Raw genomic sequence first — 27,718 nt, 5'->3', positions numbered from 1 at the left:
CTTTTATTGGCTCAGGGGATAGCCACCTGATGTGGTTGAGCACAGGAAAGACTCTGACTGTGTGGCACCTGTGGGGGAGGGAGGGGTTACGTACAAATGTAAACTGCTGAGAAGAAACAGCAACGAAGGGTCCTGTGGCACCTTATAGACTAACAGAAAAGTTTTGAGCGTGAGCTTTTGTCAGCAGACTCACTTCATCAGACCAGCATCTGATGAAGTGAGTCCGTGCTCACGAAAGCTCATGCTCAAAACTTTTCTGTTAGTCTATAAGGTGCCACAGGACCCTTCGTTGCTGTTACAGATCCAGACTAACACGGGTACCACTCCGATGCTGAGAAGTTTCTCAGACTCCTATGTAAGAATGACCCCCACAACAGCTTTGCTGCCACATGGTGCGGCAGGGCAGTGGCTGGTGCCAGGCAGCACAGAAAAAAATACCAAATGTAGAGACAGAACCACAAGACATTTCTCATCCTCTCATGCAAACATAAGCCCACAGCCACAGGCTTCCTGATCCCGAGTTGAAATTCATGGTCTTCCTGTTACCTAATTCCTGATCACCTGGAGAGCAGCCGCCAGAGCGGAGCAACGTGGGGAATTGCACGTTACATACAGGGCACCTCTAGAGGCTAATAAACTCAATTTTAAGACATAGTGCTTCCACACTGGTCACAGTTCCACAGATACTGATACTGGGATGAGGAGGAATTCACACATCCTGGTTGCTTTTCTGAACCTTATAGAACAGGTGCACCATTAACACAGAGCAAATCAGAAGCATTTTATTACAAGCATGTAATATGCTCATCCCACATGAGTGATGCTATACTTTTTATACCACACCATTTTCCTTCCAATATGGAGACAGTTATATTTGTACCTGAACACAAATGCATGCATATGGAGTTATGGAATAAAATTAGATGTAGTTGGTTTTCTTCTCCCATCATGTCACATTATATCAGTGGTCAGTGCAGTTCCTCACTCTTCATTGGGTATCTGGCAGTGCCCAACAAGTCTGCATGTGTTTCCATGGTAACCATCTTGAGCCCTCAGAACTGAGCTGTAACCTTCTAGGTCTTGTAACCAGAAGGCGAGCACTCTCTTTTCTACAAACAGCAGTCAGACTTGACCTTTTAACATGTCAAAATCAGCTTTAAAAGAGCTAGAAGATGCAAGATGGTGAAGGATGGAAAGGAGGAATCAGGCTCAGTTTCTGCTGAACAAAAAGACCAGCCCCAGGTCCCTGAACAAAAATCATGCCAATTAGTAAACCCAGATGAATTCAGGAGCGATAGCCTGCAGCTCTGTCTCCCTCGTTCTACCAAACTGCAGCTCTGTTGAGAGGTCTCTTTCCATCCCCCAGTAATTCAGTCCTGCACAGGAGACTGATTAGTGTTTTACTGTCAGGGAGGATGAATAAAGGCCAGTATTAAAGCAGACAATTTGGAATCAGCCTTGTTGATGGTGGTTAATTAGTAGGTGTGGGTCCCTGCAAAGGGACTATGCAGAGATGCACTAATTACACCGTCCAGCAGTGGGATTTGACACTGGCAGTTTTGACCATCTGTACTTAAATTCAATCTTTCACTCTCTGAGCAATTACTCAGGTATTGCTGAGAACAAAATCTAACCCAGAACTGCTATTTAAAATATTGTATTGTGCAAGTAAATTCCTTGCACCAAATCCTTCAGAGCCTTATTCAGCTTGTGCACAGGAAAAACTCTTCCTCTCCTCAGAAGGCATCTTGTCCAAGCGAGCAGGAAATACACACACTGAGGAAGGATCTCAGGATTTGTCCCTAAGTTTGCCACCTGCCCATGGTGTTTTAGAGCAACTCCATGTTAACTCCTTGGACCCATGGCATGTCTGAGTTGAGGGATGATGACAGATATGATGATTGTGCAGGTGATATGCTAGAGTGAGACTGGGGGACTTAGGAGCCATGGCTGTAGCAGGGCAATCTGGAGCCTAAGCATCAGAGAAGAGATGGAGTGACTGTCTCCCAGAAGCAGGGTACTTACTCGTGGCCTGATCAGAGATTAAACTCAGGCAAGCACAACTCTATGAAAACCACTTATAGGAGTAGGGAGTTTAGCCCCAAATCTTTAGGCCATTTGACCTAAGGCAGTGACTAACATTTGATGTTCTGGAAAACAATGGCCTTTCTCTTCCCTGGCACCCCGTGCAAAAGGGCAACATGATACCATGGCCTGTGAGAGATTATGTATCTCCAGCCCACAGCCCTGCAGCAGTTTCTGATTTATACTTTGTCTGCACTGGTAATTGAACAACAAAGCTTCTGTCATTCACAGGTGCTTCCTCCCCTGCCAAGGAGAAAACCTCTCTTTCCTCCACGCCCCCATGCATGCAAGTGCAGGTATAATAGTGCTTTTTCTGCAGAAGCACTTTCCTGACAGCAAAGCAATCTCCATTCATGAGGGGTGGAAGTTTTTGTTTGCCAAAAGACAACATTTACACTGCTGTATGGCTGAAAGTTGTGTAGTGTAGACAAACCTTTATGCTAGCACTTCACAAGGGAGTCTCAGCCCCCAGAGAAATTGAGTAATCCCTCATTTTCAGATGGGAAACTGAGGTGCACAGAGAATCAGCGGTGCTCGTGGTGTAAGATCCTGGGACTCCAGTCTTGTAGCTATAGCCTCATCACCATTCTCCCCTTCTCGTCTAATCCTGTCAATCCTTTCATGGAAACTCTGTCTCAGTTATTCCCCCCACACAATGAATTCAACCATCTCAATGAAAAGCTGTTTCCTCTGACTAGCAGCAGTAGATGGCTAAAATGGAAGACAGGAACCCCCGACTCTGCCCCAGGCCCTGCCTCTTCCCACCCCTTCTCTGCCCCCCACTACACTGCTTCCCCAAGCCCCACCCCTTTTTTGTCCTTGATCCCCTTCCCACTCCCATTGCACTTCTTCCCCAAAGCTCCCTCCCCAGCAGGGGTAAGGCCATTGCACTCACTGTGGCAGTGGGAGCCTCGGGAAGCAGAGCAACCTAGCGGTCTGTCCTGCCCACCATCTCCCAGCCAGGTTGCTCTGCTTGCCACTGCCATGGTGAAGCAGTGGGACCCAACTAAGAGGTGGTGAACTAGAGAAGGCTGCTGCAATGCCCCATTTCCTGTGGCACCCATTGCTGTGGAGAGCACAGGGGAGCCTGACCCCTGCTGCTGGCCCCAGGTCTCCTACATAATTCCCCAGGCTGCCTTGAGCCCTGCAGGTAAGACTGGGACAAACCTCAAAATGGGAAACTGTCCTATCCATAAGATGGTTGGGATGGACACTGTGCCACCCCCAAACTTCAGGGCCCAGGGTAGCCACCCCAAACTGTCCTATGCATGGGATGACTTTGGGAGCCATGTTACTGATTATATTCAAAAAGGGCAAGAGCAGAGTACTGCACTTAGGAAAGAAGAATCCCATGTCCGACTATAGGCTGGGGACCATATAGCTAAGCAGCAGTTTTGCAGAGAAGGACTTGGAGACAAGAAGTTGGTATGAGAAAGTGTGCCCTTTTTGCCAACAAGGCTAATGGAATATTGGGCTATATTAGGAGAAGTATTTCCAGTAGATCAAGGAAAATGATTATTCCCCACTATTTGGCACTGGTGAGGCCACATCAGGTGTACTACCTCTAGCTATGTGTAGACAAATTGGAGAGAGTCCAGCAGAGGGCAACAAAAATTATTAGCAGGCTGGGGCACATGATTTATGAGAAGAGACTGAGGGAACTGGGTTTATTTAGCCTGCAGAGGAGAAGAATGGGGGGTGGCATTTGGATAACAGCCTTCAGTTACCTGAAAATAGGTAGGTCAATATTGTGTATTGCATTGCCAACATTTCCATTGCTTATGGGGCTCTTAGAAGACCCAGGCTATAAACAACCTTTATGGGACCAAAGGAAACTTGGTCCCATCCATGAGACATAGTCCTGTAACTAATATCATGCCAGATTACAGATGTTGCCAAATGTGAGCATTCTGGATTAGAGAGGTTCAACCTCTAGTAACTCTGAGTCCTCCCCATCTAACATCCTCTTACTGGCCGTTGGAGAAATTTGCTGCTAACAGTCACTGTTTGGCTACAGGCCATTGTAGCCAGTCTCATCATACCATCCCCTTTATAAACTTATCAAACTGAGTCTTGAAGACAGAGAAGTTTTTGGCTCTACTGTTCCTCTTGTCAGGCTGTTCGAGGACTTTGCTCCTGGATACTAGGGACAACTATCTCACTAGAAGGATGGTGAAGTCCTGGAATGGGTTTTCTAGGGAGGGGGTGAAATCTCCACACTTAGAGATTTTTTTAAGGGCAGGCTAGGTAAAGTCCTGGCTGGGATGATTTAGTTGGGGATTGGACAAGAGGCCCTCCTGAGGTCTCTTCCAACCCTAATCTTCTATGATTATGTATTTTCTTTCCATGATTATTTCATAGAAACAAAGAGGCAAAAGATCCCACAAGCTAATTTTAGATAAGACACCAAGTGCTTGCTTTAATTTTTTCAGCCCAGTTTCACCTCCCTCTGCATCCCTCAAGCTCAGACCCTTCCATTCTCATTGTCCTAGCTGCAGGACTCACTGTAGGAGAGTGACAACAATAAGATGGTTGATCCCCCAGTGTGTGCTCCTCACTCTTGAAGTCAGTTCCCCTTCAGGAGGTCTCTTTTCCCACAAATGATGCACTTCTTATGTACTAGACATAAGAGCTGGAAACTCCCTGCTAACTAATGTGCAGCAGTTGCCTCTTTTTACAGCAATTCAGAGAGTGGAGAGCTGCACTTCTTGTAGTGAGCCACAAAAAACAGAGCAAAGCTTTGTGAAAGGGTCTGGCCACCAGCAGCTGAAATGATCCCAGGGATGTTGGTGACTGCCCTGCAGCAGTTTCATAACTCATTCGTATGAGGTGGGTTGTTACTTAGAGCTACGTTTCTTAAACTATGTTCCGTGGAACACTGGTGTTTCATGAACAACTCACAGGTGCACTGCAAGCTTCTGACACATTCTCAATATCATATGCTGATGGTACTTAGATATTTTCTGTTATTAAAACCAAATACAAAATTACTTCTTCATTGCTATGATACCTGATTAAATTACTTCATTTTGTTTTCGCTGGATATGTTGTTTTTTGTTTTTGTTTCTGCTCTGACAATTATTTTTTTTAAGAAAATTACCATAGGTCTTCTGTATGAAAGATACTATTGTTTAGTGTTCCATGGGCTCAAAAAGTTTAAGAAACACTGACTTAGAGAACCAGTCTTCACTCTCGCTGACTTGATCTCTCATTGGCCAATACTGTGGTATATGCCTTGGAGCTGGGTAGACTGCTATTTTGGTCAATATAAAGATAGTGGTGAATTTCTACTCAGACTATGGAAGCATTATCTCCTGGAGGATGAAGGCACACAGGGAAAGGGAGCAGACTCAGGTTCCTAGAAAAGGGCAGAAGGCAGCAAGGCAGTCATTAGGCAAATGTAGAATATGTAGCTGCACAGGGCACCACTAAACTTGGGGCACCAGAAGCCACAAATTTAGTGGTGGCCTATGCATCTGTGTGCTGTGTACACTTAGGGCCACTGCCTCCAGGACAAGACAGGAAGGTATGGCTTTGATGGCCAGCCCCAATTCCTGGCTGCACGTGACCTACACCCAGCAGCCACTCACCCATTCTGGCACACTGGGACCCAGAGGTCTCCAAAATGCTGGGTTGGTGGGGGGTGGTTGTGCTGGACCAGGCTGGGAGCTGAGTCTGGGGCAGGCACAGGGCTGGGAGTGAAGCTCTGGGAGCAGCCAGTACCCCAGGTGTAAGGCCAACAGCAGAGTCCTGGGTGCAAGGCTGGAACCCACCTAAAATGTGATGTTGCTGCAACACCCTCTAGTTCCCAGGCCTCTGCCTTCCTGCCCTGCTCCTGCCCCTGAACGCACACTCCTCCCCCAATGTGTAGGGCACTATATATTTTAAGGATGGCCTGGGACAGCAGGAATGAGAACAGGCAACCCAAAAACAGTAACAAGAAGCCTTTCTGGAGGGGTAGCTTAGTGGTTTGAGCATGAGCCTGCTAAACTCAGGGTTGTGAGCTCAATTCTTGAGGGGGCTGTTTAGAGATCTGGGGCAAAAGAACTGTGCAGAACAGCAAACACACAAACTAGAATTAGGTGGAGAGGGACTCTGAGGTGCCAGTTCTGTGTAGAAGCTGGATACCAAATTGCTAGCTCAGTTTAAGGTGGAGGGGGAATATTAATGCCTATCTCACAGCCTTTGACAAGGTCTGTGATCTGCACTAGACTAATCCCACAGACAGATAGTGCAGTCGAACCCCTCTGCTGGGTCCCAGGGCCAGAGAGGCATTCAGCCAAATGTATCAGAGCGGTAGTCATGTGAGGACTTCTCATTGATTCAGCATGAGTGCTTTTGAGATGGTCAACTATGAATGGTTTAAACAGGTGTTGCTGCTGACCCCCAAAGCCTATGGGGACCCTTGGATTGTCATTTGTTATACAGCACAGCAGCTGGGGCAGCTTTTGAGTGTTTTTTAATTGTCAGTGGCTACTACCTGTGCAGGGTACTGGTTTGATAGTCTCAGAAACCTGCATCCCCTCTCCACTGAACAGGCACAGCAGGGAGGAAGCAGCAGCCATCCCCCAATGATACCACCAGGATCTTGAAGGACTGGTTTGTAAGGAAGCCCACTAATAAGGTCTGTGCAGTCACTAGCTAAACCATTCCTGTACAAATCTGCCTCCCTATCACATCAGCCAAAAGGAGTTATCTGTTGGGCGCAGCAGAGAGAGGACAAAAGAACTGTCCATTTATCCTCTTTCAGCCGCCAACAATAGGGTACAGACCTACATACACTGGAGAATGATGAGCTGGGGAGCTGCATGACAGATCTTACCAGTCTCTTAGCATGAGGGTGGACTTCAGTCTCCTTGGCCTTCCCAGGCCTTTGTTTCTCTGCTATGACTCAGAATAAAGGGTCCAACAAGTACCAGTTGGTGTGGTAGAGCTGGCGGGAGACCTCCCAACCCACTTCACAGTGACCCCGATCACCCAAGGGATAAGTATTATTACAAAGCTGGGCCAAGATAGAACAGCACTAAGTTGTCTTACTCAGGTCCTGCCTCATGGACTTGGGTGCCAACAGCCCAGAGGAGCAGTGACAGTCTTTTGAGTTCAGTCAAATTTGCTTTGGACTCTGTTGCAATGGGCCCAACTGGCCTGTCTCATCCCAGAGCACAGGATGAACAGCAAGCCATTTAGTTCACTTTGGAGTACGTTGAGCCACTTTCAGTAAGTCGGTCTCCATGTTAGGGCTGGTGGGTGACCTCTGAGCAGGATGTGATACAGAACATTGACAAGAATTGAGGAAAACTGGGATCTTTAAACTAGATTTGTTGGGTCCTGTTACACAGAAACACCCGGATGCTTGTAAAATCCTGGAAACCCTGATCCCCTCTTCAACTCTTCACCCCTTTATGTCCCAGACCTCCTAATTTCTCTCCGGTGTTCCCTTTCTTTTTCTGTGTACTGTAGTACCTTGGTTCTCAGAGTCTGTACACCCTCTAGTGGTCGTGGTGGCCCTGTGCAGGCTCCGGAGGGTTTATATAAAGGCAGAGCGGAGAGACAGGCTAGATACATTGGCACGATCGCTGGAGCTGAAGAGAGGAGACAGAGAGCAGCACGGAGGGTTGCCCTGGCAGCTGACCATGGCGATGAAGCAGCAAGCCCCTTACCTGCACTTGGCTGAGCTCACAGCATCCCAGTTCCTGGACATCTGGAAACATTACGATGCTGATGGTCAGTAAGAATCCCATCCTCAGAACTTTTTAAAATTTCAGATACTTTTAGGAGGATTTTAAAACAATCCTTAAATATCTGATAAAAGCCCACCCCTGTGTGCTATTGTTAGAGCCAGCTCTGTGCATTTGGGCTTTGGAAATGTATGTTTTCTCATGGGACAAATGTTAAAAAAACTTTTCCTAACTGCACCATTTAAGGAACTTTTTATTGTTATTAATTGCTAGGAAACTTTTTCAATGAACACTGCCCCAGTTAGGAGATGCTGGTACTTGGTATTTCACACAAGAGACTGCTGGCCTGTCTGGTCTAGTGTGACATTGCTGCCAACAACCATGGAGTAAACTCCTACTGTAACATGCTTGTGAGAATGCTGTGCACTTGTGGGAGACTTTGGTAGCTAGCAGCTGCCCTTTAAAATGTGGAGCTGGCTAATATTCTGCTTTGTTACCCCAATAGTTCTTACTTGCTGGACTCCCTCAGTCTGTTGGTACTGTTCTGTGTTCTAGGTTGGATAGCCCAGTAATCTGCCTTCTCCTGGTTGTTGGACATTCAACATTGTCCAGAACTGATGGGTAATAAAAGTGACACTTGTAGTGAAATTAAACCTTGGTGTAATCCAAGAAAACTTATCTGAAGTCAGTATCATTGTACCTGGTTGCACCTATATTGAATTTGACCCCATCTTAAATCTCTATGTGAAGAGTCCAGCTCTTAGGTCATGTATGTAGCTTTTGTCCTCTGTGAGATAGCAAGAGGGATGAAATGTGGATGGTTAATGTTAACAGCAAGATACACTGAGCAGAAGCCTGACCAGGAAGGGGTATGCTAGGATGTGGGGGAGCTGTCTGCAAGCAAGACACCTTGCACCATCCCCTAGGTGCAGGTTTAGGGGTGTCTGTTGTATCCTTTCAATCAGCTGTCTTGAAAAGCAGATGACAAGTGAAATTTCATAGGTTTGGCCCATCTAAGTCCACAGATGCCTGGAGTTGAAAATAGGCTTCAAAGTTGTCATAATGTGAGCAAGTCTTTGGTGGAGTAAAAACAAACTCCCTGTGCGTGCCTGATCTCTGTACTTTCTCCTCTTGCCCATCTTGAATCAGGGTGTCAGCTCAGTTATGCAGAAAGGTCTCTATAAAAGGATATAATTGGAGAGACACATCTCCTAAAACTGGGAAGGACCTCATCTCATCCACTCCCCTGTCCTCTTGGCAGGACCAAACACCATCCCTGACATCTATTTGCCCTAATTGGCCTCCTTGAAGATTGAGCTCACAACCCTGGGCTTAGCAGGCTAATGCTCAACCCATTGAGCTATCCCTCCCACCGAAGTAAGTGACAAACTCTATATAGGTGTTATTTCAAAGTGCCAAGCTTCTTTGTCATGGTGAGCTGTTCTCAAGGGGCAGTTTGCTGTCCTGAGTCATTTGCAGATCTATGTAAGTTATCCATATACCTGTTCCTGAAACTGTGACACCCGCTTCTCCCCATCCATCCTGCACAAAAGGATGTGGGAAATGGTATTTAATGGAATTCCCCTTGTGGGGGAGGTGAGATCGTAAGTCCCCAGGACCCTCATTCAGAGGGGAGCAGGAGCATAGCTGTTTTGGCTCCCTGTGTGTTTACAATAAACAACATATTCATTTCAAGCCCCCACACCTCACCCTAGCTGAAGGTGTTGAAGGGCTTTCATGGGACACAGAGCTGTAGCTCTCATGAGAAAGAAACGGCAGCTGCAAAGCTGGAGAAAAACTTGGATTCCTGCAGGAAGAAGCCAGCACACTAGCAAAATGCAGGGAGTTCCATGTACAGCATCAGGGAGGTCATCAAGAAACAATGACCTGGTACTCAGCTGCTTAAACACCCCTTGTAAAGCTGTAGTCTCTAGAAGTATTTGTTAATTGGAATAGACTCATGAGGAGCCTTATATCTGTGGAGAGGGTTAAAACATCAGTCCTGGTACATGTAGAATATCTAATAAAACATACATGATCTGAGTAAACAGGTGCTGTGAAATTTTTGAGTGAATCAGTGCATAGGGAGGAGGCAGGGAAAGCAGAGGACTTCCCAGGAGACCGGGGCCGGGGGGGCACTTATTTGGCATGACTGCTATGCCAACCAGTTATTATTGTCATGCTAGCTTATCATTAGCCATGTCCTTGTCATTGCATCACCCATTGACAGCAATTAGAGCAGAAGGCGAAAAGCAGATGTTTGCCTGAATTAAAGCCCCAAATTGACACACCCCTGAATCTGGAGAGACTCCAGATGATCCCAACTAAGCCTAACTCTAGCAGAAACATCTCAGTATGGTAAATCTGGGATGAGGTGAAGCCGAGTCTGCAGGGGAAGTGCAAAAGGATTGTTAGGGAATTGTCATGGAGTGATCTTTCCTCCCACGTCCAGGAAGCCTTTAGGCACTTGTAACAGCAATGAAGGGTCCTGTGGCATCTTATAGACTAACAGAAAAGTTTTGAGCATGAGCTTTCGTCAGCACAGACTCACTTCATCTGATGTGTCTGATGAAGTGAGTCTGTACTCACGAAAGCTCATGCTCAGAACTTTTCTGTTAGTCTATAAGGTGCCACAGGACCCTTCATTGCTGTTACAGATCCAGACTAACACGGCTACCCCTCCGATACTTTAGGCACTTGGGCATTTATAAGGGAAAACAGAAAATTTAAAATCCTGTAGCAAGAAGCAAAGTGAACAACAAGGTCTCAGGAATAAGGGAGACAAGTCAGTGGCAGCAGTGAAGAAGTAATTCAGTAACATCCAAGGACAGAACAAATATTCAGCGAGATAGTCCCCTCCACCTTTAGCTGCATCTCTTTCTGTGGCTCAAGGTTTGCTCATCCAAATCATCACTTTTGTTTTCACCTTTGTCCTTGTCTTCTCATGCCCTCCTCAACCCTTCCTTCCACCAAGATCTGGGAAGGAAACCTCTCTGGATTAGCATCTCTCCCTTCAGGGCATTACAGAGACTAATTAAACAAAGCCACCTGCCTAAGAAACACTTGCTTCTCACTCATAACCCAACAAAGCTCTGTAAACACACAACAAAGCTGATCTGGGGTAGCATTTGCTTTCAAAATCTCTCCATATTAGCCTCCATCTCAGTTTGAAACTGGGTTTATTTGCTTTCAAAATCTCTGTATATTAGTTTCCATCTCAGCTTGAAACTATTAGACAAGCAAAGCACTTGTGATTATTTTAAATCAGGAAAAATATGCTGGATGTTGAGTGCAAAGCAATTCAAAGAATCATTGCTTGTTACGCTAAAATCATCTCGTAGCTCTTTGCACTAGCAGTCACTGCAGTGAGGGGAGACCTAGCTGGGGTCTCATTAACATCTAGCATTGCAAACTCTATTCTGTTCCTTGATAAAACTGGGAACTGTATTCTGGTTGCAAAAACTTTATTACCAGCAATGAGGAAAGAGGCAGAGAGAACCCAGATGAAGATTTCTGTGCTGCCAGCATCAGAAAAGTTGTGGCGAGTTCTGCTACTCCTTACATTGGTGTAAATTTGGAATAATGGCACTGCAGCTAGTGGTAACAGAGAGATAGCTGTGTTAGTCTATATTCCATTTGATTTGGATTTATATCACTGTCATCAAGAACAGGGTTTGCCCTTCTCCGCCTGTATTAATTTATAAATTGGTCATGGTGTGGAGGGGTGTCCACAGGGTGGATTTGGAGGAATGTAATGTCTCTGCCATCTGCCACACAGTAGGCCCCAAGGGAAGCATGCTCAATATACCATGGGAGTGGAGAGATGCTATAGTTTTATCACATCTCTCCTTGACAGCGGCTGCACATGCAGACGAAAATATTACCCATCTGCTGGACCCTAGTAGGCAGGTGCAAGCTACTCTTGCAAATGAGAATGGCAGAGCTTACCTGATAGGTCAGCACAAAGCACAGATGGTTGGTCGATGCACCTTGTTTATTTTGACCCAGTTAAATGATTTCTCAGCCCAAGCAGAGTTGAAGATTTTCAGGCAACAGGCAGCCAAGGGATTAAAATGGCCAGGGATATTCAATTAAAATATCAGGTGCCACTAGTGACTAGTCAAGTCAAGCTTGCTTTTGTTCTGAGTTTTCTTTCTCTTTGTCATTTCAGCCTGTGACTCTCATTCACTCCTTAAATCTTGCAGACATGTCAATTTTCAGTTAGCTTTTCTCTTATGCTGAGTCTTCCTGTATATCTTTTGCCCCTTTTACTCAGTCCCCATCTTTCTGGTTTCCCATCTAAAAACTCCTCTGCTCCTAGGGGTCCATTTCTCCTTTGGAAGATTCAAATCTTATCTCCATTGATTTTATTTAGTTACTTGTATATAGTAGTAGTAAGCTTTTTCCACTCCTACAACTTCTCCTATAGGCTGAGCCAAACCACCCTTCGCACAGCATTGGCAGGTGCTCAAGGGAGAGGTATGGTCGTTGGGCTACTTGGGCTCTGTACTCAGGGTTCAATGAGCTGGGTTGAACTCCAGGCTGGGGAATTTGGGGTTAGCAGCACTAAGCCTTGAGATAAGATCTTGCAAGTTATGACAGTTTTTCCCTCTTAACTTCCTCCATTTGTTACAGCCTCCCCAGCCTCTGCTTTTCTTTCCCACTTCAGAAGGTTGCTAAGGCTATGTCTGTACTACGTAGTAATTTCAGAATAACATTCTTTATTTTGAAATAACTTTGCAAGCATCTACATTATGTGCATGTTACTTTGGAATAAATTTGAAAGTGGGTGCATTAGTTTGAAATCGGTAGACCTCATTGCAGGAGGAATAATGCCTATTTGAAAATAGCTTTTTTTCAAAATAGGCACTATTAAGACACAGAAGAGTGCTATTTCGAAATAAGCCATAATGGAGTCCAATGGCACTATTTCAAAATAGGCACTATGTATCTGGAATGCTATGGGAATAGCTGGGTGTTGTTTCTAAATGTATTTTATATCTAGCTGTGTTATCTCAACATAAGATATTTCAAAATAGCTACTTTGAAATATCTTATTTCAAAATAACACTGTAGTTTAGATGTAGCCTAAAAGTCAGTGGTGCCTGGGTCCTTTCACAGACATGAAGGCTGGAATGAACCATGACAATTATCTAGCCTGACTCATAGCATAACAGGTCAGTGAACCTCTCCAGCGAGTCCTGCATGATACCCAATAACTTTAAAGTTCTGGTATCCTGGCTGACAAGGCATAATCCAGTTTGGTTTCAACACCCTCCCTCCCCCGCAGCTGCTCTGGTAAGATCTAGAGAAGTAGTTATTCCTCTTTATTCGGCACTGATGAGGCCATATCTGGAATATTGTGTCCAGTTTTGGGGCCCCCCCAGTATAAAAAGGATATGGATTTGCTGGAGCAGGTTCAGTGAAGGGAAACAAAAATGATTAAGTGTCTGGAGTACAAGACCTATGAGGATAGGCTGAGGAATTTGTGCTTGTTTAGTTTACAGAAGAGAAGACTTAGAGGTGATTTAATAGCAGCCTTCAACTTTCTGAAGGGGAGCTCAAAAAGGAGGGTGAGAAACTGTTCTCAGTGGTGTCAGATGGCAGAACAAGTAATGGTCTGAAGTTGAAGAGGGAGAGGTGTAGGTTAGATATTAGGAAAAACTACTTCACCAGGTGGGTGGTGAAGCATTGGAATGTGTTGCCTAAAGAGGTGGTGGGTTCTCCATCCCTTGAGGTTTTTAAGTCCCGGCTGGACAAGGTCCTGGCTGGGATGACTTAGTGGGGGTTGATCCTGCTTGAAGCAGGGGGCTGCACTAGATGACTTCCTGAGGTCCCTTTCAGCTCTGTGATTCTGTGTGATTCTGTGACAGCCAAGCCAATGACAGCTTGTTGACAGACAAAAATTCTATTAAAAAATGTAGCAGTAAAACCTGGACTTGCCATTGTTGTGTTGGAAAACTGGGACTAATGCTACATGAATTTTACTCTGAACTGATGGAAGCTGTTTTAACTTCCGGGTGTGGAGCCCTGAGAAGTAAAAGGGAAACTGGATGTGCTCATTGGAATGTTGCTGGACATGACTGCTCTGTGGAAAGAATTCAGATATATGCTGTCTGCTTTATTGATCCAAAGGCAATAAGAATTTGCAAGAAAAGGGAGACAAAGTTAAGTGGAAGCTAGCCTGGCATGTTACACTTCATCAATACTACTTCTTGCTGGGTATAGGACCTGCTCCCGATGTTGTGTAATTGCATTCACAGGAAAGAAATCACAAATAAGATTCAAATCTGGGGGCATTTTTAGTCCAGGGCACCCCACCTGAGCCCTGGCACCAGCAAGATTGATGATGCTTGTGCTTTGCACAATGTTTAACTGCTTGGGTTAAGTTGCAGGTCCACTCAAGCAGTGTCTACTTGCTGGCCAGAGGAGCACAGGAAGAGTCATCAGTAGTTCCAACTCTCTCTAATCTGCGATGAACTTATTTACCCTAAGTTGATGTTCCTCTAGGACACAAAACTGCCTTGGGCAGCTCCTAGAGGGAAACATTGACTACTGTGCCAAAGGTCTAAGTACTATTTAAATCCACGTAAGTATGGTTTATGTGATGCCTCGTTATGATGCTAGCCCCTTGCTCAGGGATGAACTGCACCTGGATGATCATTTTCCAAAGGCAGGTAACAAAGTCTGCTTAGGGCTCACATCTGAGCTAAGCATTCCCTACATCTTTGGCACTCAACATGAAGCATTTCCTGCTCTTTTAAACCAGTCTGTGACATGCACCTTTGGGCAGCCTGGTTCAGGTAACAAAGCTTTGAGGCTAGTGACCAGTGGGAGCATGACCAGCTGGGAGCTGCAAACGGGACGAGGGGGGAACCAACTGGCTAAGCAGCAGTGCACCAGAAAAGGACCTTGGGATTGCAGTGGAAGAGAAGCTGAGTATGAATCAACAGTGCGTTGTTGAAGCCAAGAAGGCTAACTGCAAACTGGGGTATATAGGAGAAGCATTTCAAGCAGATCTACAGAATTCCCCTCTATTTGGCACTGGGGAAGCAACATCTGGAGTATTGTGTCCAGTTCTGGCCCCACCAGTATAGAAAGGATGTGGATGCATTGGAACGGGTTCAGTGGAGGGCAACAAAAATGACTAGGGCGCTGGAGCACATGACCTACGAGGAGAGGCTGAGGGACTTGGGGTTATTTAGTTTGCAGAAGAGAAGGGTGAGGGGTGATTTGATAGCAGCTTTCAAGTTCCTGAGGGGGGGCTCTAAAGAGATGTAGAGAGGCTGTTCTCAGTAGTAATGGAGGACACTACAAGAAGCAATTTTCTGAAGTTGCAGAGGGGGAGGTGTAGGTTGAATATTAGGAAAAACTGTTTCACCAGGATGGTGGTGAAACACTGAAATGCATTGCCTAGACAGCGGGTGGAATCTCTATTCCTAGAGGTTTCTAAGTCCCACCTTGACAAAGTCCTGACTGGGATGATTTAGTTAGGGCTGATTCTGCTTTAGGCAGGGGGCTGAACTAGATGACCTCTCGAGGTCCCTTCCAGCCCTATGAGTCTATGACCTAACAGTTGGGAGTCGTGGATTCTAACCACTGAGTTGAGGTACATCACAAACTTTAAAACTGGCCTCTGGTTTTGGGTGGAAACCCTCCAGCCTGATATTTCAGATGTATTGTTGCTCCAGCTGATGCCAGTGGCTGGTGTGGGGGCTCAACATCTGTGGAAAGTAGGCAGTAAGTCTCTGAAGTTGCATACACAAGATTGGTAGCTGCTTTTGAAAAATTTAGCCTTAAACTTCTTTGTGCCTCATTTATAAAGTGGGGATAACACTTAGTCACCCTTGTAAAGTGCTCGGCCCCAGGAAGAACCTCCAACCACTTCCCCGGTGCTCTTCACCCTGATACCACTGCTCCCATTACCTGTCCTTCACTGATCACATTTCGTCATTCCCTGTTCCTGCAGTGGAGGGTGTCACTGCCTCCAGGAAAACAAGCAATGCCCCTAGCACTTTTGTCACTTGACTTGCCTTTCCTTCCAGCAGAGGAAGAAGTAACATCCTGATGGGCCTGAGCTCTGAGGACCCAGATTTTCAGAGGGTGTCCAATGGGTGCAAAGCTCTTGTGAAATTTGATCCTTGATTCCCAAGGGCTGAGACACCAAGGCACGTAGAACCCTGAGCCAGCTATGGTTCACTCAGAGATGTTACAGGAGATGACTGCCTGCCAATATATCTGAGACATTAACAGGAGGCTAGGTCCACAGGAACTCCTCCATGAAGACTCTAGGGGTTCCATGCCAGGCACAAGCATAGATAAAGCAGGAGGGTTGGTCAGATGAGTGGTGATGTGCTGATCGTAAAACAACAATACAAATGACATCTGATGCCAATATGACTAACTGATAAAAGATGCCGGCTCAGACATCATCCAGATAAACAAGGTCTGTGATACCAATCGAGCAGTCAGGTCTGGGTTGATAAGTTGGCTACTGAAAGAATACTACAACTAACACAAATACTATCAATCGGAACATGGAACATCTGAATGCTGTGGGTGACTGGAAAGTTAGAGCTGCTTCACAAGGAGATGGAGAGATACCAGTGCAATATACTTGGACTGATGTAGATGTGTTGGACGATATCGGGAGAGATGTGTGGTTGAGAAGTCATTTGGTCAGAGTGAGACACGAAGCATGAGGCAGGAGTCATATTCCTTCTTAGCAAAAGACTAGAGGAGCATTGTAAGGAGCAAAACCGTTCAACATCTCAGTCGTTCAGGTGTATGTACCCACGTTGGACAGCATGGAGGAAGAGAACGAGCTATTCTATAAAGACTTGACAAAGATGCTGGAGGAAATACCCAAGAAGATGTGTTGATCATCAAAGGAGATTGGAACATGAAGGTCAGAACAGATCATGAAGGTTGAGAATGAGTCATGGGAAGGTTTGGATATGGAGAAAGAAATGAATGAGGCAAGAAACTACTAGAGCTTATTACGGAGCATGAGATGGTGATCTGCAAACCGAGATTCCAACAAAAGGACTGTAGAAAGTGGACATGGCAATTGGATGACAGGAAGTCCAAGAGCATAATAAATATGATCTTTCCAAGGAGTGGATATAGACTTGGACCACAGTCCAGTGATCATGAACATCAAGATGAAACTCGAGAGAAAGTAATAGACACAGTTCAAGAAAAGAAGAGATGTGGCAAGGCTAGGCAAGGAAGAAATAGGGAATGCATACAGAGCAGCGCTCAAACAGAAGGAATGCGGACACAGAGGAAGACCTAGTTAAGAGAGTCAAAGGGATAGCCACTGCAATAGAAGAGGCAACTGACCAGACAGTTCTGGAAGAAGACAAAATCAATAAGAAGTAGATTTTGCAGAAGACACTGAAGCTGGTCCAAAGAAGAAAGTGTTGAAGATCAGAAGGGATGTTTCTGAGGGGGTGGAAAAGCAGTATAGAGTGAAAACCAATGAGGTAAGGAAAGTGGCCAGAATGGGTAAGGCAAAATGGTCAGAGGAGCAGTGTGAAGATACAGAGAGGTATTATGGCAAATGTAAGTCCAAGCAGGTGTATAAAATAATCATTTTATTCATATCCTAATCCAAATATCCTAATCAGGAATATTAAAAATAAGTGACAGGTGAAGCTGATGGAGATCAAAGACGAAAATGACAAAGTGCTCATGAACAAGGAGATGGCTGTGCAGTGATGCATGAGATATTGCACCAATCTGTACAAAGCACAGTTGGACCCGAGTATCTCAGAGAGACTGATGGAAGAAATAAAAGAGATATCACTGCCAAGCATCAAGAGCGAGACTGATAGTTTGAAGGAGGAAGTAGAAAGAGCAGTGAAATGACTAAAGAACAACAAGATCCCTGGAAAAGATAAGATCATGGGAGAGATGACCAAATACAGTGGGGAGAGTATGATTCAGGAAATACACCGACTATGTAATATAGCATGGAACGAAGAGAAGGCACTTAGGGAATGAACAAGATCTGTGCTACTGACAATACACAAGAAAGGAAGCACGTTGGAGTGCAAGAGATACAGAACAATTGCCCTAACAAGTCATCTAGGCAAGGTACTGATGATGACACTGACAGCCCGTGTCTACACGTGCCCCAAACTTCGAAATGGCCACGCAAATGGCCATTTCGAAGTTTACTAATGAAGCGCTGAAATGCATATTCAGCTCTTCATTAGCATGCGGGCGGCAGTGGCGCTTCGAAATTGACGCGGCTCTCCGCGCGCTGGCGCATCCAGACGGGGCTCCTTTTCGAAAGGACCCCGCCTACTTCGAAGTCCCCTTATTCCCATCAGCTCATTGGAATAAGGGGACTTCGAAGTAGGCGGGGTCCTTTCGAAAAGGAGCCCCGTCTAGACACGCCAGCGCACGGCGAGCCGCGTCAATTTCGAAGCGCCGCTGCCGCCCGCATGCTAATGAAGAGCTGAATATGCATTTCAGCACTTCATTAGTAAACTTCAAAATGGCCATTTGCGTGGCCATTTCGAAGTTTGGGGCACGTGTAGACGTAGCCACAGAGAGGCTGAGATTGCAGATAGAAGAATATCTAGTAGATGAGCAAGGGAGATTCAGGAAAGAGAGAAGTACCATACAGCAGATATTGGCACTAAGATTGATAGCAGAGAAAGCTCAGTGAAAGAATAAGAACTTCTACAGTTGCTTTGTTAATTTTCAGAAGGCATTTGACAGTATAGATCAGAAAGCAACTTGGGTGGTGTTGGAGTCAAATGGTGTGGATAGCAGACTGACCTGGTTGTTGAAGGATATCAATGACAATGTGGAGGCAGCAGTGAGAACATGCGGAGAGTTGGGAAGTTTATTTAAAATGAGGAGAGCTGCACAACAAGGAGATCCAATATTGCTGGGTATCTTCATCACACAACTGGAGAGAATGATGGACAAGATCAAGGAAGAGGTAGAAGGGATATCGGTGCATGGGATGAGAATTAAAAATTTGAGGTTCACAGATGATATAGTTATCATCAAGGAAGATGGAAAGAAGCTAGCAAGAACAGTGGAGGTGCTAAATAAGGAAGGGAAGTGGTACAGGTAGATTATGAACATTGATAAAATGAGGACAATGGTATTTGGAGATAAGGAAATAGGAAGGAAGATCAGTGAAGATGGGATCGAACTAGATAATGTAGAGAAGTTCACGTATCTGGGGAGCAACATGACATATGATCTAGACTGTAAGAAGGAAATAGCAACTAGAATAGTGAAAGCTGATGTCCTGACCAGTGGAGCAGCACACATTTCCTATAAAGCTATTGTAATGAACTGGCTTAGGTGTGCATGACAGCCTTCCACCAGCAGCAATCAAGACTACTCAGGTGATGTCATCAATCTTATATTGCTTATGCCTAGAGGAGATTTTCCTTTAGCTTTAATGGCAGGTGCCTGTGCTTTCAGTAACAGGAGGCTCTGACTTCTATCCTGCTGTCATCATGAAGTTCCAAGGGAGTTTTTGTCACTGCTGCTCAGCTATAGAGATTTTTTTTTCATTAAGGGACTTTTCTATCTGGGAAATGTATTTTTCTCTCAATTACCAACCCATTTCTCTTTAGTGTACAGAATCACTTACTAAATATATTGCAACACATTCATTTAGCTCAGCGTGTAGCACCAGGCCTTTGCCCAGGAAGAATATTCACCAATAAATAACTGACCCACGTACTCCCAAATGCAGCAGGATAGGTTACTGTGGACATGTCTATCCTTGTGAATCACACTGCAGCTCCTATGTCTATTCAGTCATTCGCTTTTATTCCATGCTCACTGGTTTGACAGTTATCTCAGCTGATATGGAAAGGAATGGCAGAACTGAAGCAGGGGGTTCCTTGGGACGCAGTTGACGGTCAGTCACTTTGGATAAATCTGCTGCCCCTCTGGCTATGCCTGTTCAAACCTCAGAACATTGTGGGACAGTTCCAGCAACCATTTGCCTCTCTTCTGTGGAGGCTAAGATACAATGAGACAACATCAGAGCCCTGCATTGCAGTAGCTCATTGCTGACACTTTACTTTGATCTCATTTCCATGGCTGGGTTTAATGGGCAGGAGGTGGAGGCCTATGATCTACAGCTGGTCAGGCTAGTTGAAATGATGGTCCCTGCTGGCCATGTTTTATGACTCATTGAGGCTGCCGGGGATTTGTGGGGAGGAACCTAGCGCACACTGGAAATGGAGGACCTAGTGCATCCATGAGCCACTGAAGCAGTGCCAGCGTTCCTGGCTGGGATGGGGTTGTCCTGATGAGCCTTCCCTTCTTTATGGCTTGATGGAAGGAGTGGTTCTGAAACTTCTGTGGTGGCACAGTGTGACCATAGGGAATAGATGCAGATGCTCTGCTTGTGAAGTCAACTCCAAGCCACAGCTGGTGGCTCTGGGGAACATTAATGTGTGAGATTGATTGGACTGGGCATGAAATGAGCAACCTCTCCCAACAGCTCAGACAAAGCACCTCAGGCCTGACTGGCACCAACCCTTTATTTCCAGTGCTTACCTTCTCCTAAGCAAAGATTAAAAACACATTTATACAATAGCACTGAACTCATTGCACCCTGACTCTGACTAACCACGGTCCTCTCATGGCCATTGACTGGGGAAGGGTAGTGCACCCAAACTTGGCTGCTCTGTAGGACAGATGCCTTCAGACTCATCTGATGTAAGTACAGGCTGGACTCAAAGTGATGGCTCTGCAATAAATAGCCACAGTGACCTCCATTGAGCTCTCCAGCCTCTCTTCTCACTGGATGCAGGTACCTGGACAAGGTTCTTCTCACTCCAGATAAACAGAGAGCAAAGCTCTCTGCCTGACTGACACATGAATGAGGGCCACTTGTCAGCCAGTCTCGCCCTCTGACAGTCACTAGGTATAACTGAGGGCTGCAGGAATGAGTCTGGACTGCAAGGCCTCTTAGCTAGGGGCATCTCCTTACACTGGGCCCTCTTCTCAGTGTCTGTTTCTTGCTCTTTCCAGAGGCTGACTGCACCCAGCTCCACACTGCTCTAACTCCAGTATGGCCCTCGACTGCTTCAGAATTGCCTTCTTCAGCATGACCCTGAGCTGCTTCTCTGGCCCCATTGGCTCTGGGTGCTGTGCTCTGCTCCCACCACATGGTTGCTCTCTGGGCTACTTCTGTAACTCTGCTCCCTGCACTGACCTGCTTCCTGGGCTGTTTCTCTGCTGGATGTGTCCCCAATCCCCAGCTCATCTTGGACCCCTGCTTTCCCCTTAGTTCTGCCCACTCTGTTCCAGGGCAGTGATTCCAGCTCACACAGAGGATGGGACACCCTGGTCTACTGACTCCCTTATAAACTGGCTGATCTGGAATATTGGCCTCTCCCCATCATCCCAGTGGCTGTCAGTCTCAGGGTCCTTATTTCCCAAAAATACCATTAAGCCAATAGGTCCCCTACATTCAATTGTCTACTTGTTAAACGTCTCCGGTTTCTGTAGGTGGAATGGAAACCTGATGATTGTTCAATAGCTTGATGCTCTGGCCATACTTCTAACACCAGGCAAGCTACTGCCAATGGCTATGTCTACACAAGCCCCAAACTTCGAAATGGCCACGCAAATGGCCATTTCGAAGTTTAATAATGAAGCACTAAAATGCATATTCAGCGCTTCATTTGCATGCAGGCGGCCGCGGCACTTCGAAATTGACGTGCCTCGCTGCCGTGCATCTCGTCCCGATGGAGCTCCTTTTCAAAAGGATGCTGCCTACTTCGAAGTCCCTTTATTCCCATGAGCTGATGGGAATAAGGGGATTTTGAAGTAGGCGGGGTCCTTTCGAAAAGGAGCCCCGTCTGGACGCGCCGCGCGGCTGCAAGGCTCGTCAATTTCGAAGCGCCGCTGCCGCCCGCATGCTAATGAAGCGCTGAATATGCATTTCAGCGCTTCATTAGTAAACTTCGAAATGGCCATTTGCATGGCCATTTCGAAGTTTGGGGCACGTGTAGACACAGCCCCTGAGAAGCAGAAATGGAAGCACACTAAGCTGGTACCTCTTCCAGTAATACACAGCATGGAATTCAAGCCTGAATGGTTTAGGGTATGCATGCATTGCAGCTAGGCACTGACGACTGGCCCATGCCAGATGACTTAGGCCTGTGGGGCTTGGGCTCAGGAGCTAATTGCCAGGCCCACCAACAGTGAGGGGCAAAGGGGGCAGTTGCCCTGGGGCCTGCTGAGCAATAGGGCCTGGAGCTTCCTCCCACCGCTACTACACCAGTGGCAGCTGGACCCCAGGCCCTTTAAATCGCTGTTGGAAAACTATGTGGCCTGCTGTGGGCAGCACTGACAGCTGTGGGGTGGAAGGTGAGGGGGTACATTATGCTTGAAGCAGTGCTGAGAGTTGGCTGCCCCAACCCTGCTCCTTCTGTCAGAGGCACTGCCCCTTCCATGGGTGCAAAGACCAGGGACAGGGTAGGGCCATTGCTCAGTGAGGAGGGAGAAACAGTAATAGGGAACTTGGAAATGGCAGAGATGCTTAATGACTTCTTTGTTTTGGTCTTCACTGAGAAGTGTGATGAAGGAATGCTCAACATAGTGAATGCTAGTGGGAAAGAGGTAGGGTTAGAAGATGAAATAAAAAAGAACAAGTTAAAAATCACTTAGGAAAATTAGATGTCTGCAAGTCACCAGGGCCTGATGAAATGCACCCTAGAATACTCAAGGAGCTGATAGAGGAGGTATCTGAGCCCTTATCTATCATCTTTGGAAAATCATGGGAGACAAGAGAGATTCCAGAAGACTGGGAAAGGGCAAATATAGGGCCCATCTATAAAAAGGGGAATAAGAATAACCCAGGAAACTACAGGCCAGTCAGCTTAACTTCAGTGCCAGGAAAGATAATGGAGCAGGTAATTAAAGAAATCATCTGCAAGCACTTGGAAGGTTGTAAGGTAATAGGAAACAGCCAGCATGGGTTTGTAAAGAATAAATCTTGTCAAACTAATTTGATAGCTTTCTTTGATAGGATAACTAGCCTTGTGGATAGGGGAGAAGCGGTAGTTGTGATATACCTAGACTTTAGTAAAGCATTTGATACGGCCTCTCATGATATTCTTATAAAAAAACTAGGCAAATACAATTTAGATGAGGCTACTATAAGCTGGGTGCATAACTGGCTGGATAACTGTACCCAGAGAGTAGTTCTTAATGGTTCTCAATCCTGCTGGAAAAGTATAAAAAGTGGGGTTCCGTAGGGGTCTGTGTTAGGACCGGTTCTGTTCAATGTCTTCATCAATGATTTAGATATTGGCATAGAAAGTACACTTATTAAGTTTGCAGATGATACCAAGTTGGGAGGGGTTGCAACAGCTTTGGAGGATAGGGTCATAATTCAAAATGATCTGGATAAATTGGAGAAATGGTCTGAGGTAAACAGGATGAAGTTTAATAAGGACAAATGCAAAGTGCTCCACTTAGGAAGGAACAATCAGTTTCACACATACAGAATGGGGAGAGACTGTCTAGGAACGACTACAGCAGAAAGGGATCTAGGGGTTGTAGTGGACCACAAGCTAAATATGAGTCAACAGTGTGATGCTGTTGCAAAAAAAGCAAACGTGATTCTGGGATGCATTAACAGGTGTGTTGTGAACAAGACACGAGAAGTCATTCGTCCGCTCTACTCTGTGCTGGTTAGGCCTCAGCTGGAGTATTGTGTCCAGTTCTGAGCACCGCAGTTCAAAAAAGATATGGAGAAACTTGAGAGGGTCCAGAAAAGAGCGACAAGAATGATTAAAGGTCTAGAGAATGTGACCTATGAAAAAAGGTTGAAAGAACTGGGCTTGTTTAGTTTGGAAAAGAGAAGATTGAGGGGAGACATGATAGCGGTTTTCAGGTGTCTAAAAGGGAGTCATAAGGAGGAAGGAGAAAACTTGTTCTTCTTGGCCTCTGAGGATAGAACAAGAGGCAATGGACTTAAACTGCAGCAAGGGAGGTTTAGGTTGGATATTAGGAAAAAGTTCCTAATTGTCAGGGCGGTCAAACAATGGAATAAATTGCCAAGGGAGGTTGTAGAATCTCCATCACTGGAGATATTTAAGAACAGGTTAGATAGATGTCTATCAGGGATAGTTTAGATAGTACTTGGTCCTGCCATTGGGGTAGGGGGCTGGACTCGATGGCCTCTCGAGGTCCCTTCCAGTCCTAGTGTTCTATGATTCTATGAAAGCTGCCCCTTTGCCCCCACCTTGCCCAGTCACCCAGGGAAGCTGTGGACCCTGCTGCTAACTGGAATGCAGATGTCCTGGCAGGGTCTTAGAACCTGAGTTACAGTCCCTGCCTGAAAGTCTACATCACATTTAACAGCCTTTTAGGCTGACCCCAAAGCCTGAGCTGCAGGTGTCTAATTGCAGTACAGACATACCCTAAGAGAAGTCAGTCCTTTCCAGTAAGTTCAGTAAGAAGGTGTGGGGTGAAGGGAAGGCAGAGGGGTGGAATAAGCAAGCATCTCCCTAGCTCTTGCCTCTGGGTGTTTCATTCTTCAGAGCTTCCCTTTGGTGCAGCTGAGAAGTTTCCTTGTCAGTATTCTAAGCAGCGGGCAGACAGAAAAGCTCAGATCTATCCGAATTATTTTCCTTCCAGCCCCAGCCTAGCCCTGTGCAATGCAAAGCAGGCCTCGTATGTGTGTGTCATTCCAGGCAAGGCTGCAGGACAGGCCTCCTTAGTCACCATGATGAGGAAGCGCAGGCATAATCCTCTTGCTCCTTGTTTCCAGAGCCCGGTGCATTCACCCTCCCAACTGCTGGTGGGGGGAGGGGCACAGAGGGGGCGTCAGCGGCACATCTATTTGTGTAACCGACTTGGATTAGAAGGGGGCAGGCGCTGCAGGCAAGCAGTAGCAATCGCTGCGCCCCACGTCCTGGATTCCTGGCTGACTGCTGCAGCCCCAGGGTTACCTAATTAAGTCTGATGAAGCCTCACCCTGCTTGCTCTGCTCGCCATGAGAACTCCTGAACACAGAAGCCTTTCAGATGGCAATTATAAAGCGATGGCAAAGACATGATCTGGAGTTAGAGAGAAAAAGGAAGGGAGACCGAACGGAAACTAATTGGGGATGGAGAAGGTACTGTTGCCATAGGAACCCCAGCATTAAGTATACATCAGCGTAGAAGGCCACTGAATGTTTTGCAAGCCAGATGTCAGCACCTGTTCTTTGTGCACTGACCCTTGCAACCTGGCTGCCCAGCAACTGGGGAAAGGCTGCTGCAAGATCTGTGTGAGGTTTGACTGGAAATGGCTTTCCTGCACCCTTCCTGGCAGGACTGTTTCTGGGAGAGCAGCAGAGAGGTGGCCAGAAAACCACTTTTGCAGCCCTGGGTATTGAGGGCCCAGAGTCAAGCTGCCCAAAGGAGGGACTGGAATTTTCAATATACATTTCAGTGCTAGTAAAAGGCTCTTTGATCTCCAGTGAAGGGAGGGCTACCCATTTCAGAGTGTGGAAGAGCCCGAAAAACCTTGAGGTCAACTGATGGGACAAAGGAACACCACAGAGATGGGCCAAAGGTACAACAGAAGAGCATCAGTGCGAGGCACCAAGAGGAGACCCCCAGACAACACCCGCCGTTCAAAGAAGAAGGGAGGTAGTGGAACGCTGCTGGGATGTATGTGTGGGTGCAGGGCACCAGCCTTTTTAATAGGTGTGTGGTGGGGCTCTGCCCAGGGAAAAAAACACGACAAAAGAACACAGAAACCAGCAAAAAACAAAAGAGGAAGGAGGTTGCAGGTCCGACGACCTACACAAGGGATCTACAAGGAGGCAGCAAGCAGAGAATCCTGGGCAACATCTGTTGCTCCAAGAGGACACTGAGGGTGCCATCCAGTGTAACTCTGCGTGGATGTATACAAGGATGAAAGGTGCCAGCATGATGGTCATGGAGACTGAAGTCTTCTAACCCCACAAGCTAATTACTGCAAGGGCCATGGCAGTGCAAATCTGTCCGATGCACATCAGCCACGTTCCCTGTGACTGAAAGACACCCAGGTTCAAATCCTTGCTCTGCCATGGGTCCCTGTGTGACCCTCGAGAAGGGCATTAGTCTTTCTCTCTGTCTGCGCCTCACTTTCCCATCTGTCAGATGAGGGTAATAGCACTTCCCTGCCTACCAGGGGTGCTACAAAAACAACTCTGTTTAACATTGTGAGGTGCTCAGATAATAGGGGCCATAGCAGGACACACCTCTGGACATTTGTTAATGACCAGTACTTAAGGGATGTTTCTAATTAATTCCTCCATGAGATTTTGGGTTAGGCCTTGAAGCAATGCAGGCTTCTAGCCCTTCCTATTCTGGAGTTGGTGCATGTATATTCTTAGTTAATCTAATTGCGTATGTTCTCACTCGCCATATAAATGTCTGGGTCTTCTCTGATTCCCGCTAAGCTCTTGGCCTGTGATATCGTGTAGTAATGAGTTCCACAAGCTCATTGTGCATTGTGTAAAAACAGTCTTTGTTTTTTTTTGTTTTTCGTCAAAAGTAAGTAAACAGTGTTCTAGTGACAGATCCAGAATGTCTATATTTACAAAAAATTGGCACTAAATACCAAGTTGTGCTCTTAGCTACAGAAGGCTGTTTTTCTATAACTAAGGTAACTCAGCAGTTGTCATGAGGAGCTATTTATTTCCTTGGGAATTTTAGCAAGTGAGTCGCTGTTGCTGCAGCACGTTACAAAGCACTGGAGCACCTGCCCACTGGCTCATCAATAAACTTCTTACAGGAGCAGCTAATGCTAGAGAACTCAGAGGAAGATAAGAACACCTAATGATGCATAGGAAGGCCTGTGTAGTCTGAGAGAGATTGGGTATGAGCACATAATTCAGGGGCAGGCAAGATACTGCCTGTGGGCTGGATCTAACCCACCAAACCTTTTGATCCAGCCTGTGACCCACAGCCCACTCCACTGGGAATCCCAGTCAGGCTCTCTGCCTGCCACAGCCCTTGGCTGCTCAAAACAGCTGGCTGCTTCCTCCATGTGCCTCTAGGAGCTGCGCACTGAGGAGGGGACTTTGCATGCTGCCCATACCTCCAGCCTAATCATTACAGCTTCCACTGGCCAGAAACCAGCCAATAGGAGTTGTGATGACAGTGCATGGTGTGTCTCATCCCCACTCCCTGGCTCTTGATGCAGAGAGGCATATGGGGAGAGTGGCCAGCCATTTTGAGCAGCCCAGGGCCGTGGCAGGCAGAGAGCTGCTGGGGGTCTCACTGGGCTGTTGGCTGGAAGCTGCCTAGGTAAGTGCCTCCCAGACCCTGCACCCTCTCCATAGAAAAGTGTGACCTTGACGACTTACCAAAATGTTAGAGTGGCCACTCCGATATAATTCCCTCTGATCACAGCAGGAATCAGCATAAGGCTGATGCCTAAAGCATGAAATGGATCATCTTTGGCTTGCAATAGATGTAGGTATTCTTTATAAAATCATCCCGGTAAGTTGAAGCCACAGTATCTGACACAATGGCCTTCTGCAGCCGTGAACTCCACCCTACAAGGAGAGGTATGTTCAGCTCCTGTCCCCTGCCATTCTCATGGGAGAAAGAAGGAACTGAACATTTCACTGTGTCGTGTAACTGAATCCTTCAGTCACCTGCATCCTTGGCCCTAGTTTTGTGGTGGGTAAATCCCACAAACTCCTTCACACCAATCCAGCAACGCCAGGTGTTCAGCAAAGAGCAGCCATGTGGGGAAGAAAATAGTGACTAGGGAATGGAAATCTTTTAGGGCATGGATTGTAATGTATGATAGATTTGTACAGGCCCTAGCACAATCAGAATCAACTTAGTTTGGGCTGTTAGGTGCTACTGCACTATAAATACTAACACTAGACAGCCCAGGGCAGGGATGGCAATCAGTGGCATAGGGGCTGCATCCAGCCTGCCAGATCATTTTATTTGGCC

General features: G+C 46.3%; 1 protein-coding gene across 1 annotated transcript in view; it reads left to right on the top strand.

The window, feature by feature from the left end:
* Window positions 1–7,718: 7,718 nt before the first annotated feature.
* CALB2 (calbindin 2) overlaps window positions 7,719–27,718 on the top strand; it is a 74,591-nt gene continuing 54,591 nt past the window's right edge. Inside the window, exon 1 of the mRNA XM_075008842.1 lies at window positions 7,719–7,809. Coding sequence (XP_074864943.1) covers window positions 7,719–7,809 — 91 coding nt within the window. The remainder of the gene's footprint in view (window positions 7,810–27,718) is intronic.

The sequence above is a fragment of the Carettochelys insculpta genome, chromosome 14 (assembly GCF_033958435.1).
Source record: "Carettochelys insculpta isolate YL-2023 chromosome 14, ASM3395843v1, whole genome shotgun sequence".
Classification (NCBI taxonomy): domain Eukaryota; kingdom Metazoa; phylum Chordata; order Testudines; family Carettochelyidae; genus Carettochelys; species Carettochelys insculpta.
The sequence above is the reverse complement of the archived record's forward strand: the minus strand, read 5'-3'. Positions and strand labels throughout refer to the sequence as shown.